The sequence below is a fragment of the Carassius auratus genome, chromosome 11 (assembly GCF_003368295.1).
Source record: "Carassius auratus strain Wakin chromosome 11, ASM336829v1, whole genome shotgun sequence".
Taxonomy (NCBI): domain Eukaryota; kingdom Metazoa; phylum Chordata; class Actinopteri; order Cypriniformes; family Cyprinidae; genus Carassius; species Carassius auratus.
In genome coordinates this window covers 7,370,276-7,386,265 of record NC_039253.1, presented here as the reverse complement: position 1 = coordinate 7,386,265, position 15,990 = coordinate 7,370,276, and the positions used below count along the sequence as shown (strand labels likewise).

Genomic DNA, 15,990 nt, shown 5'->3' with positions numbered 1-15,990 from the left:
GACATTGATCTCTGCCATGCACTGGGAATTCATCCGCGTTTAATACACTGTCAGGGCAGTTCATCTAGCGTTGTGTTTAAAACGGGCCGGTCTATTGTGCATCCAGATGAAAGGTGGGGACAAAGGCCTCTCAATTCACCAGACTGAAAAGTGTCCACAAAGAGTGGGCGTCCCTTTTTAAATGTGCCTTTAAGAGCTCCACTTTCATGGTACGCACACAAGGACACACTCTATTCTGATGCAACGACACCGTAGACATGATCTACAAAACACACACACACACATACACACACTCGCTGGCTCTTTCTTACAAAGCGTTGCTTACATTGTCCATGTGCAAAACTGTCAGGCCACTAACAGCTAGCATCTCTTTCAGATGACTTCAATGGCTAACCAGCGTTTGATGCGACTAAAGATGACTCTTACCCATCTGTCAAGCGTCGGGTTCCAATCGCTCTTTCTTGCGCTTTCGGAAAGTGAAACCCCCACCTGACTGTCATCCTCTCAAAGGGTTTAGGAGGAGGGGCTTTGCCCCCTCTGCCCATCCTGAGCCTAAACCTGGTGTCGTAGACAGTGAAAAGGATGGCCTAGTATCCTGAAGGAGCTCAGGAAATGCATGTGCTGGGATTCGAACGGATCTTCTACTAGGAATCATGCAAACAGGTTATGAAGAATAGAAGAACGCTGATCTCCTTTCTCCACAAACTAAAAAGTGTCCCTCTCCACTGTGCCTCCTGACCTTTGACCTCTGAACCCTGCTCTCCACTCCTTCATCCTTTCACCCTGATGGCCTCTACCTTCTTTCTTCTGCCGAAACATACTTCTGTGACATCAGCGAGGAACATTACATAGTTCATAGCACTGGCTGGCATTCACTGAAGACACTACAGGAAAAACTTAACAGTTTAATTCCTATCAGTATTCTCAGGGTTTTTACTGAATGGTGTGTTCAGAAAATAAACTATTATCGCTTTAAATACTGGCTTGTTTCTTCTCTGGCTTTTTGTTCAATCTCTCATCCTCAACGCATGAACTAATCTCTGCACATGCATTACAACACAATCTGTAAGATGCATAATGCTATGACAATTCATAAAGAGATTTGGGATACATTATTGCCAGAGAGCTGCCTGCATCCCTGTGGTCTGAGCAGTTACCACGCAGCCAGCAGATCTTGTGGCTTTACCATGTGCTCGGTGAAGACTCCCGTCTGCCTTAATCACACCGGCAGCCAGTGAAGCATATCTGTCTAAGTGAATTTGCTGCTTTTGAAAGCAACGTGGCGTCACAGAGGTGCACGAGTTAACTCTATTAAGTTAAACATTAAGCACAATATGCCTAAATAAATACAGTTCTGTTTCATAGCACAGAGGGATGTGTCATCATAGTGCCTTGCTGAGATTATGTGTGTGTGAGTCTGTTTTCTGGGTTAGCTTGGTTAATGTTTGAGCATGCATTTGAATACATTAGCACTTTTTTTTACATTACATTTTAGCTGTAAAGCAGACAAAAGTGTCATTATTTAGCTCAGTTTAGTTCAAGTTTTGTTCTTATCTGATAGTATAAGTGTTAAATCGATAAAATATTGCATATTGTTTTAGTTCAGTTTAATAACACTGTTAGCGCTGCAAAGTTCACCAATTGTGAAACAAATTCTATTCAGCTGTACAACAGCTCTACAGAAGACAATAGTCTCATTATTCAGTTCAATTTGGTTCATTTTCATCTGATAATATCACTGATTATTAATTGTCTTTTAAACACCAATGTCAGTTAAAGTCAATAGGATGCAATATTGCTTCTTATTTTGATACTGCAGATGTAAGTCAGGTTGAAATGGAAAGTGAATGATCATTTTTGAATGCACTACCTCATTTTAAATCAATCAAAGTTCAATAATTAGCTTCGGCACACCTTCAGTTGTAAAGTGTGTGAGAGACTGTGTGTGTTTGTCTGATCATATGTGCATTTGTATCAATCATTACGGACTATAAACCAAAAGTTGGCGCAACGCCTGGACTCAAAGCTGTCCCTTTGTCCAATGCAGCAATCTATGGAGATTTATGTGTACAACACACACCTGTCATGGAGAAACGCAATAAACCTGTGTGCACATGCACAATGTTTCTAATTCCTGTCTTTTACAGGAGATTCCTTGCACCGCAAGTCCCTTGTTTGTGAGAGCGCTGTGTGCAGTCAATAAGTCATTGCAAACAGTCGCCCGTAAATCCAAGATAGTGTTGGACACAGCAACAGTCTCCACTGAAACCTGTTTCTTCTTAAGGCAAATGTTATTAAGGGATGCTTTTAAAAGGTTTCAGGCCATTCACCTCATGTTTCAAAGGAATAAACATTAAACAAGGGCGACATCTGTTTTCATACATACAAATATGATTTAACCAACTTCAGTCTAACAAGCAATGCGTTGACTGCATCAAACAATCATTTTTTTCTCTTTCTTCTGTAGCCCGCTTGAATTCTCTCACTCTCTTTCTCCCCGTCTGGCGCTATGCTAATTAACATTAACGCGAATTGCAAAAAGGAGACTGGGATTACTTAGATAAGAATCAACAAACACAAAGCGGCTAAAAGAAAGTCATTTAAATTCTAATAATGCGAAACTGTTAGAACATTCTCACTGATGCATTGCAACAATTTTGCTCTCTACAGTCTTCATAAATCCTATTTATTCTTTTATGGTGCACAAGCTAAGACTCTCAGAAACAGAGTTGCCTGTTGGGCTGGATGGGATTTTATTTTTTATTTTTTTCTCGCATTTTTCTGGTCTCAGGGTGCAAGGAATTGATGAAATATTATATGGAATATTGCCACAGAAATAGCTGGCGTATAAAGTACCCTAGTGAAAGATAAATATACTGAAATGTATTTGAAATACATTTATTTCATGCTACATATACTATAAATTGTACTTTCAGCTAAATCAGAGCAATTATCTGTCTACTTAATGCACTTTAATTGTGTGGAAATATTGCTGAAGTCCAACTAAATATACACTGAATTATATTTGATTTTGCTAAAGTGGAATTATTGCAAGTGTACAAGTACATTTTAAATATAGTACTATTTTACTGGGGTATATATTATAAAAACTGCAGAGAAACCATAAAGGGACAACATCAAAATATAATATCTTTGCAAACTGCATTAATAGTCAAATCATCATGTCTTCCTGTCAATTTATTTTTGATAAATCTATTCTGTGCACTTTATATGTGAAATATCTTCTGCCATATTATGACCTACACATCCTCCCCTTTTTTAGTCAGCTAGCACAACAATGTTAAACATTAAAACACACAACTCACAGGTACAGAAAAGCTAACTTCCTGCCAAATTGATATCTACTCTTCATAAAAGAAGAGAAAATATTTCCACCTTATTAGACTCTGCTAACTATAATAGCTGCATTCAAAAATGCAAACTCCTTGTGAAAGACAGTCTATGTCAGAAAGGAGGAACACGAGCCAACGGCGCGGCTCTCTTATGACTGCTAACTGAAGTGGAGCCGCCATAACCTCTTAAAAACTTCAGAATGAATAAGAACAGAATGCAATTTACCCATCGTGGATGATTTATAGCAACCACCAGCCTTTCTGCCACTGTCCACTTTGTTTTTAGCACCGGTTGAAATCTCTCCCCTTGTTTCACCTAGCTAACACTTAGAACAGTCTGCAAACATCTCTCGTTCCACTAATAGTCTGACTGGTGGCTCGACGTTCTCAGATGTCACATGGCATTTATGTGGTACTCATTCACCTCGTGGATGTAAAACAGCAGGACTTTGAAGCCACAGGGAGAAAGACTCTGCTAGGCGACATATCCCTGTCACAACCCTTTAACATAGTGGCTACCATCCAACTAAAATGAAACTGGTCTGTGTGCGATATGGATTGTGGTAACTGATTTGTCCAATAGAACTGCAGTGGATCTGAGGAACGCTGAGGCAACTGGATGTGCTTAAGTCTTGGTGAAGATGATTAGGATGGAGATCAACAAAAATGTTAGCTAAAACTCATTGCCCCAAGACTGCAGAAGGAGGGCTGTCTAACACGCTCTGGAGTTGATGATCCAGGGGTGGAGAGGCCCCTCTTTTGGCCCCTGTCTCACCCCAGTGCCCTCTTCTCCACACCACACTAAAGTGACATCTGCCGGATGAGTCTGCACAGCTGTGGTGGAGCAGGTCACCAACCAGGCCAAAGGTCTGGTCTCGTTCTTGCCTGGTAGGAATCTCTATACAGAAATCTGCCGACATCCCCAAAGCCAGACCAGTGGGAACTTCTGTGAAACACCCTTAATGGTAACTGCATGAAGAAGACCTGCATTCCTTCTATGAAACAGCATGTCATATTTTATTAGAACACTCGAAAAAGTCTCTGCCAAAGCAGCTGCCATAAATTGGCATGTATGAGCCCTAGAATGTCTTGTTGGTTCTTGTGCCAAACTCTGACACCTCGTTGAATTAGTGTTTTTGGGTGGGTTAAATGCATTATCAAATACCCTTTTATGTCAGTCCAATAGGAGGTCAAAGTATGAGCTACGATGAACTGCACTTTTATGAGTAAATCTATGTAAGTACTATACCAGACTGACTCCTTTAACAGTTAAAAAAGTCAATGGCAAAACCACACATGAAATCCACATTTTGGTGTAGTGGGGTGCTGCTTTGGGGAGGAGAAGAACTTTCACAATAGACTTTACAGAGAAATGCCACAATCCCCCCTTAACACTAAACCAAGCAGAGAATAACATTGAAGACCCATGGCCAGTATTTACTGTGCTTAACCAGACTCACTTTTTTTTAAGGGTGACCTTTTTGGAAGATTCAGTTTGAGTTGACCTTTGGAGACTTTCAAAGTGTTCCAGAATTAGATTATGAGAAAAACTGCATTAACAAATTATATCCAAGACTCAAATACCTCAGCTTTTCACATGATATCTCTTTAGCCCTATTATGCGAGAGGGGGGAGATGTGTCCTTTTGGTTATTCTGCCTTGTTCAAAGTTTTCTTTGGGTCCTATCTCTTGTCATTTACATCAGTAACCAAAAATACACCAAGCACCCCCGGGGAATTCTTGCAGGCCAAGAAATGCACAATTGACCTACAAATGTGGCTTATCGGTTGCCGAAACGTGCTGGAACAGAAGACACTTGTGTTTGACGGGCAAGTTATTTTTCACTGACCAATTAGAGGTGTTTTTTCACACCCTTGGTCTTATGTCCATTATTATCACAGCTAATATGGATGGTAGAGTTCTAGTTGTTTAACTCTGGGCTTTCCCTTTCTAAACCCCCAAGACACTTATATCTTTTGTGATGCTGTTTAAGCAATAATGAATGTTTTTACATACACCAGAGCTTACCAGACATAAACCTACAATCAATGCAAGTCGGTTCCCTAAATACATCATGTGTGAAATATTGCGCGAAAACAAGCATAGCATATATCTCTCAAAATTCTCCCAAGAGTGAGGAAGCAACCATTTAGCCACATCTTCTTCCTTGAATGCTCAGAAACAGACAAAGACATATGTTAAATCAGTTGTCCTGCTGATGAGTATGTTCCGGTAAGGAGCCCAAGCTAGGTACAGTGCGGGATCTACAGACGGCGAAGTGAGGATGAGAGTTTGGAGAGACCTAGACCCCATACCCCCACCTTGCCGAATCTTTTACAAGTGCTTGATTGATTAATGTTGTTGTCAGTGAAGAGAGTCCCCAGAGAGAACCAGAGGGATCCTTTCTGATATGTAGAGGGATTTACAAGTAGCGGCCAGCTTTCAAGTGCTGGGAAGCGATCGCCGGCCAAGAGAAGAGATGAGAAATCCATCAGGAATGCATTTTGTCTGTTCTTCTTTCTTCCCTTCTCTTTCCCCCCCATCCTTCTTTTAGTCTCACACTAGCTCAGAGTGCAGCTGCTGCTATAATTCTACTGTATTTGCTTTGCGATGTTACATAAAACTACAGGGTTCACAAACTGTCAGGAAGCGTCCCGAAGACTAGGGGTGAAAGCAATAAGGCAGGGCTCCAACTGTCATCTGACCAAGAGTGATGTACTCCCGGAGGGGAGGGGAGGTCAAACAATTAGTCTACGCTGAGTAAATAAATATAACAAACACCATCTAGGCATCTAGATGACAAGAGAAGAAATAACTCCAACAGGACGTCTAAAAGCCAATGAGATACTAATTCAAGGTCAATTGCAATTGCGAAACCATGCAGGAGAAGCAGTATCTGTGCAAATGAGCGTATCCCACCTGTACACGAGCCTCTGTCAGTTTAGTCCTCTGTGCAAGCTCCTCTCTAGTGTAGATGTCAGGGTAGTGCGTCCTCTCAAAGGCCTTCTCGAGCTCTTCCAGCTGCTCCGCTGTGAAGGTGGTACGGCTGCGTCTCTGTTTCCTTTTCAGGGGCAGGTCTGGCTCCGACTCCACATCCGAGCCATCATCTGTACGGTTACCTGCGTACACAGTTTGGAAATAAGTCTTTGAGAGGCTTTGAACATCAGCACCAAGTCTCGGATGCTTTACAAAATGGCAAGTTATTTTTAAAAATTCAATATGTACAGCAATTGAAAATTTCAGCTGTCACCAATACGGCGACACACCGCGAATTTGTCAACGGAAAATGTTCCTGAAAGCCGAGACCAGCTATCACGGCAATATTAATGCTTCCGTTATCTCAACGTGTCAATGGAGCCCTAGATACCATTTTATTGGGTCTTATTCATATGTGAGAAGTCTTCAGATACATAATCCTGCCACTGAGCCCTGGAGAGGCCTGGGGGACGTAACTGTGAGGGTTAGGTTAATCTACACCAGACACCTTGCTCTAGCACGTCCGCCTTATTCTCTCTGTAGCGGCCTGGGGCTAGCTCCTAAGAGCAAGTGTTTGAAATAAGAATGTATGAGACTTCTGGGCCATTGAATCCCTCTCTTTGTGTTTCAAGCTAGTGTTCAAAATATATTACAACATATCTTACATTACTTTTTTTCAGGCACACAGTCAAAGACAAGTGCAGATCGCAGTTGGCAGTTTGCATTTTAGCCAGAGGAGCATTTCCCTGGCACAAAGACAAACACTACTACAACCGAGCCAAGAGGAGTGTTTGTAAGGAGAGATATGGAGTGTGTTAAGATATATTACTGAAATACATTACCATGATAATTGATTCTAAAATTGCATCATACTTTTTTTGTGAGCCACCTCTGTATATCTATTCATGGCAGCAGAAAGCTCGTGAAAGGTCCTGTCACAAAAATCACACTTTCACATTTGCTTTCTTAAAACACATGAGTGCTAACAAGCAGGGTAGCTTGAGTCTTGCTCCAGGCCCTCTGGTCTTGCATCATCCATGGGGGAAAGACAGAAAGAAGGGCTCCGAGCTCCTTCCCCCGCAACGCCACAGCTGCCACGATGGAGACAAATCTCCTTTGAGCCATCGTGCGCACTCTCTGCCCACTGCTGATCAGCAGGTTCCTGCACCTTGGACCACTTCACACAAGTTTTCCTGCATCTCCATTTTCTTCTGCCAGACCGGAGCCTGATCATCTCTCTCAAACTCCCATCTGCCATTCCTCTTCTACGGCTTATAGGCTGCCAGGAAAAGAGTTTACAAAAAGGCTTGTGGGAGTGTGCTAGTGTGTGTATGAGCGTGCAAATATGTCCGTGCGTATCAGCGAATGTATTCTTCTTGGTGCATGTGCAAGTATGCATGTGCACTTGAAACTGACAATAGGGGAAAAACAAATCCCCAGCGTAATGCAACTAGCAACAAGAAAAGGAACCAAACTGCAGGCGTGCAAGTGTGTTTCTGCATGCTTGCATATCCATACATGCATTCTTTTTCTTTAAATATATATAAAGAACCCAACTCTGGGTGAGTAACTATGTTGGGTATCAACAAATGCATTCTTCTTGGTGCATGTGGAAGTTCGTAGAAAAAGACAAAGAAAAACACCTATATATTGTTTTTAAACCAGGTAACTGCATAGCAAGCTATGGTCTGGTGTATTTACACATACGTTCTTCTAGGTATGTTTCAATTATGGTGGCTTGTCAAAATATGCCAGTTGTCATTAAAAAGACCCAAAATCTGGGCATACTTGCATATCAGCAAATGCATTATTTTTTGTTGCATGTGGAAGTACATGGAAATTACAAAACAAACTAGGGCCTTATTTATTCACACATTCATTCCTCTTGGTGCATGTGCAAGTATTTGGTGCAACTACATCAACAATAGAAGAAACACTCCCTTCCGCAATGCAACTGCTTCAAGACGCACCGAACTGCTACAGTCTCCAGACCAGCTCTGGAGTTTAATTAAACATGGAATTAACGGATTATATGGAGACTATCATTACAGTCCACTCGAGCAGTCTTCACAGAATGTCTTTTTGTCTCCCCAAGCTCTGGCTCAATGATTCTCAATGGATTACATGCGACCGCAGGACATGAGTGCGCATTCATTAAATCAATTCCTCCATCTTCCCCCTTTTAATAAAGATTGATTTTTTTTTACAACATTGCCTGGCACTTCAGCGCACAAACAGAATCTTGAATATATAAAGTGGAATATGTACATATCCTGGATTTCCCTTTGTTGGTTTTCATGAGGATGTGCCAGAGCGATTTGTTGCTAACACACCATGACAACACTTGAGACTCACGCAGTGGTCTACGGATCACTTTCCAAAGTCACCTCGGCATCCTGAGGGGGAGGGAAAGACGTGCCGCTGTGATTTTTGTTTCATTGCACAGTTTCGCCACATGATTTATGAGGCAAGATTCTGTCAGCGTATCCTGCCCTTATGTCTCTTTGTTTTTTTTCTGTCCACACGTTTGATGCATCAAAGCCTTTTCACTTATAATTACAAATGTACTGCAACCATATCAAATCCCACCACACGTCTTTTGTACTGAAATATTTTACCAAACACACGTAATCAGTGGGCAAACTCAGAAACAAAACTCAAGTTGTTGTTGTCATTTCACAAGCTCTAGCTCAGCCATCATGCAAGCCCAAGGCTGAAGGTCAACAGGCCCCCTGACAACAGCAAAGGATTATGGTAATGAAACAGATGCTGGCAGAGATAGAGCAGTGAGAGGGGCATGATACAGACCTCGTCTCTGTCCCAAAGAGTTCCACTGATTGGGATCCTAGCTTCTATCAGGAGACAGAAGCCCCAAAATGGTTTAGATAGGTTATGGCAGACATGTAATATGCTACAAACACACAATGTTAGCTGCTAATGAGAACGAGGAGAAGCTGTCTAAAAGGCTAAAAGTATACAAAACTTTAAACTCTTGTATAACTATCATAACTAAATTATTGCAATTACTCTCATTCCTTGTTTAAAAAAGCACTACATTTAACTACAGTAATCAGGGGACCAAAAAAGCAGGAGTTAATTTGCACTTTAAACACTCAAGAAGATGTGAGGTCAATTCACAAGAACTCTTCCCTGTCTTAAAACAATAAGGGACATCCTGACTAATCCGCCTCACAATAACCAAGCTGTAATTCTATTTGCGGGTTCTGGGGATATTGATAAAGTCCTCTCCTCACTTATCAGCCAATTAAAGCCTAATTATGTTCCATTCATTCTGTGCTACAGCCTGAATGTTTTTCCTCCGGGGCACAACGTGATTTTAAACAAAGTGTTGACTTTGTGCCGAGTATTTCATTTGCAGCAAAATCAGGTGCATTCAGAAGGTTCTGAGAAATTTTAGATCGTGTTTCATTTAAAAACCAAACCCGTATGAAGCAGAAGGCTAGAAGCAGATAAACCGTTACGTGTAGGTTCTCTGCTTCTTGGCTACATGAATCACTAAAGCCAAATCTCATCCATTTAGGGCCCATTATCTGCAACAGTTAAGCCAACATACACATTTAGCTCAATTTAGCAGTCATTTACGTTAGCTTACATTGGCTTAAAGGGATAGTTCACCGCAGAATGAAGATTCTTTCATCATTTACGCATCCTCATGATGCTTCACATTTGTACGACTTACTTTCTTCTGTGAAACACAGATATTTTAAAGAACGCTGAGTTCCAAACCACATTAGACCCTATTGACCTTCACTGTACGGAAAAAAATCTCTATTTTAGAAATATCCTCTTTTGTGTTCGAAATGTGACCATATAACTAAATTCATTGCTAGTTAACTGTTCCGAAATGACCCTGTGTATTAAAATTTCCTATTTTAAGCAGCTTGCATGCCACTGAAGAACCATTTTGGGGTTCTTAAAGAATATTTCAGTGAAAAGTTCAGTTCAGTGAAAAGAACATTTTGATAATAAGATTTTACATTGTAAACTACATTTTGTCCAAATGAAAGGTTCTATTGATGTTAATAGTTCTTGATAGAACCATAAACTCCAATAAAGAACTTTTATTTATTTTTTTACATAATTTTAACAACATAGTAATTTATGATGTCTCTTTTCTTCTCTAAGGGCCTTAATCAAAGTATGTTGAGTATGTTAACGAAGTCAATTGTCTAAATAAAAAAATATATAAAAATCATTGGTCTGCTTAAAAAGAGAGATTACACTAACAAAAAAGTACCATGGTACTTTAGTCATTTGGTAGCAAGGCGGATACCATCACTGTACCATGCTATACACCACCGTTTTTTTTTTTTTGTTGTTGTCTGTAGAACACATTCAAGAAACAGTGAATAACTGCTTAAAATCCCAGCTAAAAACTGTTTCTTTGTTCGACTGATCTATCTTTATCGTTTTAATTACATCACCCAACAGCATCAAAAGTGATTAGCACAGCTCGTCTGAAAATAGAGTTTCAATATATCATTACCAAACCTAAAAGGATGTCAAAGATCCTTAAAAAAAAAAAAAGAAAAGACAATTGAAAAGCACGATTGAGCCAGAATTCAAAGTGCAGCTTTTGACATCATCAGAATCCCAGGAATTAGTCAGGGATGGCGGATAATAAAAAGCCTCCATGACACAGTGAGAAGGAGGTAGAGGCGTCTCCAACCTCATCTGCTAAGATTGCCTTTGAATCAGTATTAGCTCAACACTATGGCAAAATTCAGTGGAGCCTTTTTTTTAATACCGTAACCAATGTCCTCAATATCAGCTGTACCTTGCAAACTACCCAAGACAGAGTGACAAAAACAGACAGGGCTTTTTGCAGTGCGGTATTAGCTCATAATGGCTCATTTTGAAAAGCATATTAGTTCCAGCATAATTACAATCAAGTCTTACGCTTGCTATTTTACAGGCATTCAATAGGACCAGCCTCGGAGCTGCAAATGACACCAGTTGAGTGTAACTGACAACCCATCTTTCCCTCTTTTTTTTTTCTTCAGCATCTTCCTAAACCCCCCTCTTTCCCACAGGACAAAAATAACAGCGTCCTTGCTTAATTTTGTTTACATGTTTATTTTGTACATGCCTTTGTGAGAGTCACTAGAGCAATTATACTTTTTGTCACTCTTGAAGGAGGAGAGGGGAATCATAATGCCGAACAGCCCGTAATGAACGGGTTTTCGCCGCGCGATCTGATTTGATATCTCTGACATCCATCTGCCTCTCTTTGCTATCTCTTTGGCTCACGGCCTGAATATAAAACTCAGCGTGTTTCCTCAGGTCTGTTTAGGGATTGAACCTTTGATACTGCTGTGCCTACGGTGGGAGAGGGAGGTGGAGGATTGTGGGGTTTACAGCAAGATCAAATAAATGACAGAAAAATTTGCATTGTTGAAGATAGAGCTGAATGTACTTTTCCGGTCCTGCCCCCACAGGGTTAAGCCATTCTGACGAAATGTTCAAACAAAAAAAGTCCATGAAAAGGCTAAGATTACCAATTACATATGCTTATATATACTTAACTATGATGCAATATTGCATGTTGACCATAAAAAGAATATCTGGAGCAAGGTTGCTCAGTTATCTTACATTACTCCTAAAATTTCCTTAAAAATATGAATAAAATCAAGGCTAGTTACATACATGAAAAGTTTAGTGCCGTAAACTGAAAGTGAAAAGCAGCTCATTTCATTTAGCCTCAACAAAATGAATGAGAAATCTTCATTCTGAGATCTCTGACCTTTGATTAGAGACCATGGCATGACAGAAAATTTGAGCAAATGTTGAGATCTCTTCTGAAATGCCAATTACAGGAGACCTTTCTTCATGAGAAACTGGAGATGTTGTCAAAAGTCTACGTTTGTTGCTTTCCTGCAGATGACACTAGAAGGAAGCAATGCTCATCAGATACATTTACATGCACTTCCAGCCAGACTAAAGCAATAAAGTCTTTGAAAATGTCATGTAAATGCATTAGTCTGACTGAAATCAGTGCAAGTCTACCGGCAGACCTAGATAATGTGGTCCGGCCTCATCCAGCCTATAAACACCAGCACACTTGCTTCAAATATGACTACTCAAAAACTATTGCTCTATTGAATTATTGAGTCGAAATACTTAAAACCATGCCGTAAAAAAAATATATATATATATATATAAAAGTATATATTCATGCAAAGCAACTAATGGAAGTCAACAATTCCGTTTAGTTGAACGTTCTCTTGTGTCTCATTGCCATTGTCAAAAGCAGTCTTGCAGGATCGTTCCTCTTTCGCTTCCCCTTTCACAACATTCGGGATAAAAATCACATCCTTTAGAAATGACGAGAGTCGGCGGGGAGAAAGACGAGCCCAAAGAAAACAGACGAAAGGAATAAAGAGCAAAAGGAGGGGAGGGTCTATAATCTTTGGCTCCCACAACAAACAATTAGACCTTTTTTTCTTTTAAGAAAAGGTTGAAAAAAGCGGTTTAAGAGAGGGGCAGAAGAAGCAGCGAAGGCGTTGGTCTTTTATGGCTCTTGTCATGTGCGTGAAGGCACAGGGCGGCGATAGGAACACACGCCTAAAATCCAACAACAGGCCGGGCCCCGGGCCTCTTTGCGCTTTCAGGCTGCATAGACGCTGCACCTCAGGGGGCCATTAGAGCCTGAATAGGGCCCTGACAACCCCGCGTAGATCAGTGGGGTATCGATAAATGCTGACATATTGACTCCCTATGCCCCAGCACCAGGGGACAGGCGTGCCGAGATATGAGAGCGTGAAGGACTTGAATGGCAGTATTTTATACATAAACATTGATACAAATATAAAGTTGTGTTCAAAAGTCTGATCGAAACAAAAACTGCAACCCCTTTTATATGTTTTTCCCCGTTTCAGTTCATATTATCCCAGTATAACAATTTCAGTGGAGTCCAATGATAATTATTAATAAACTTTAGATTACATTTGATTAGTGACTTAGAAATACCAGAGCATTTTTTAAATTTTACGTGACAATTGTTATTTTTTTGCTTGTTCTACAAATGTCCAAAAAGTACATTTCTGCATCGTAAACAATGATTTTTTAAATTTTGCATAAAACAAAAAACGTTTCAGTGTTTGAATTGTTTTGTTACTTGCCAATCCTTTGTAATTACTAGTTGTAATTGTTTACTGTGTAGGTTTAAATAAAAAGTCTCAGCTTTGTTGACCCCCTTAAAAATGGAGAATAAATTAATGCAATTATTGCATGAGGTTAATGTTAAAAAATTAAAAATAAATAAAAAGAGGAAGCCATTTATCACTCCAGACACATGCATCGTCCATGCAGGAATATTTTGAAAAGAACTGAATTCCTGTCACCATAGGGAGGGGGAGAAATGAGAAATGGAGGATGCCTCCCCGAGCCGTTTTCTTGAGGGTCACCCTTCCTACCTCTGTTTCGAGGGAGTGGGGCTTAGTTTTCTACAACCTTCCTTTTTTGCCAAAATGGGATTTCGTTTCCTGGGGTTGGTTCCCTGCTAATTATGGTCACAGCTAAAGTAATGAAATTAAGAAGAACCACAAAGCAAAAGGGGAACCCAAGGGGTCCGTGCCAATAGTGCAGAAGCCCCTTCAGGAGGCTTGAAAGGAAAAAGCAATGCAGGAAATCAAATATTAACTCTGAGCTCTGAGAAGCACCTGTTTATTTTATCCAGAATGTAAAAGGATGGAGTTTAGGAAGGAGACGGAATGCACTCAAGGATTGAGATATGTGCCTGAAGGACAGCTCTAGAGTCAAGGCATATAATTCTTTCTTCATAAAGTGGTTATAGTACAGACAAAACTCTGGAAGGGGACATCACCATACTTTTTGGGCAGTATTCTGGAAAAACAATGCTAATATCCAAACCAATTGTTGGTTTATCCTTATCAGAAGATGCTATTTGTGGCTTATCAGAGTACCAGATGGTACAAAACTGGCATGGGTGACCCATAGCTTGCTCTTTCAGTTGCGTTTCATCCAAAAATAAAGGTTCCAAAACAGAGTTTTCCAAAGAGTCATAAGAGAACCATTTTCAACAGTTCTTAAAAGAACCAGTTTTACTTCACATGGAGAACATTAAAAAAATCTAAAGAACCCTTTTCCACTATAAAAAGGCTTTTGTGAATTGAAGAAGTTCCATGGGTGTTAAAGGTTGTTCATGGATATATCAATCCCAGTGAAGAACCTTTTTAAAAGACCCTAAAACTTTCTATAAAATGAGACAATAATTGTAAAAGTACAGAGTTTAGAAGAATTGAATGAGAAATGTTAATACTGACACAGTGGATAGTACACGAAATTCCCAAGACGTTCTTCAGGACATGAGAAGGTCTTTAATATTTCCTGTTTTCTGAGTTTACATCAGCTCGCAGTCACAGCAGCTGATGGTAAAGTCAGAGATCAGCACTCTATATTGTATCTTCGGACTATAAGGGTATTTCAAAATGAGAGTGTACATTCCCCCAGGGAGGGTCTGACAGGGGACGCCTTAAATAAACCCATTAGTTAAAAATGGAAGGCTTGGCTTTTTTTCCTTTGAAGTTACAGGGACTGCTCGCTTTCCATCGCTCGCAGTCTCTCTAAGCTCACCGGTCAACACCGGCATTTCTTTTTTTTTACTTGCTGGAAAGACGAAACACATTTCTGATTTGCAACACTCAGTGAACGTGTTTATTGTCTTTCAGTACAGCCTTAAAAATGAGAGGCCATACACGAAAATAATGAAGAATCCATTTGCAAAGCAGGTCAAAAGCATAAAATGGGCGATGTTATGGCCGTAAGTAGCATGGGCTAATGGTGATTTTAAAGCAGTGGAGCATGGTGTGAATGGTTCTAATTCATCAGCTCTCTGACTGGGCACACAGCTCTAAACTTAATTAGTGTTGCACATTATGTGGGGCATTTTCTCCATTGTAATAAAATTAGTGAGAATGCTTGCTGTACTTTCTAACACGCCTTGGTGTAACGGGGGATGACAATAATCCGGCAGTGTCTGTGCCAGCTGTCAAAAACTTTGACATCTATTGCAGGCGGGAAAAACGCAGGGGGGGAATGTAGACATTTTTTTGACATTTAGCTCTATTATGATCCTGTGTTTTCTTCTAACATGGGCTGTGAAGAAAATAGAAACTCTTGTAATACAGAATAACCATTTCCCCCCAATGTTATGTCTGCCACTGAACGTGGCATGCATTTCAAGTGAATCCCTTCTGAATTATCAGTCAAGAAATCATAACGTGCCAAATGTTTCCCTAAGCAACGGTTAAATATAAATAGACCACAAATATAATAGACCACACAGACCTTAGGAGACACCGGATCCAATCAAAACAAAGCCAAACAAGCCAATCTTTAAATATGCGGCTTTGTTTATAAGAGTAAAAATATATGATGTTGACAGATGAATGGGTGAAATGTTCTAGTTTCATTTTTTTTTTTTTTTTTTTTTTTTTACCAATTTACAAAAGCAGTACTATTCAGAGAAGAATTTTCAGGACGTTCATTCATAAAATGCCAGACATTGAAAATCACACTGATATATCTGTGGCACATTAACTGAATATTAATGAATTGCATGCCACATATTTACAATTTGCTTACAATCCCAACTCTACTTCTTATACAGATTGAGTAA

General features: G+C 40.1%; 1 protein-coding gene across 2 annotated transcripts in view; it reads right to left on the bottom strand.

Moving 5' to 3' along the window:
• The window catches only part of pax7a (paired box 7a), a 56,697-nt gene that overhangs the window by 28,426 nt on the left and 12,281 nt on the right, over positions 1–15,990 (bottom strand). For both annotated transcript variants that reach the window (XM_026275167.1, XM_026275168.1), the window contains exon 5: positions 6,273–6,472. In XM_026275167.1, the coding sequence (XP_026130952.1) occupies positions 6,273–6,472 (200 nt within the window). The remainder of the gene's footprint in view (positions 1–6,272; positions 6,473–15,990) is intronic.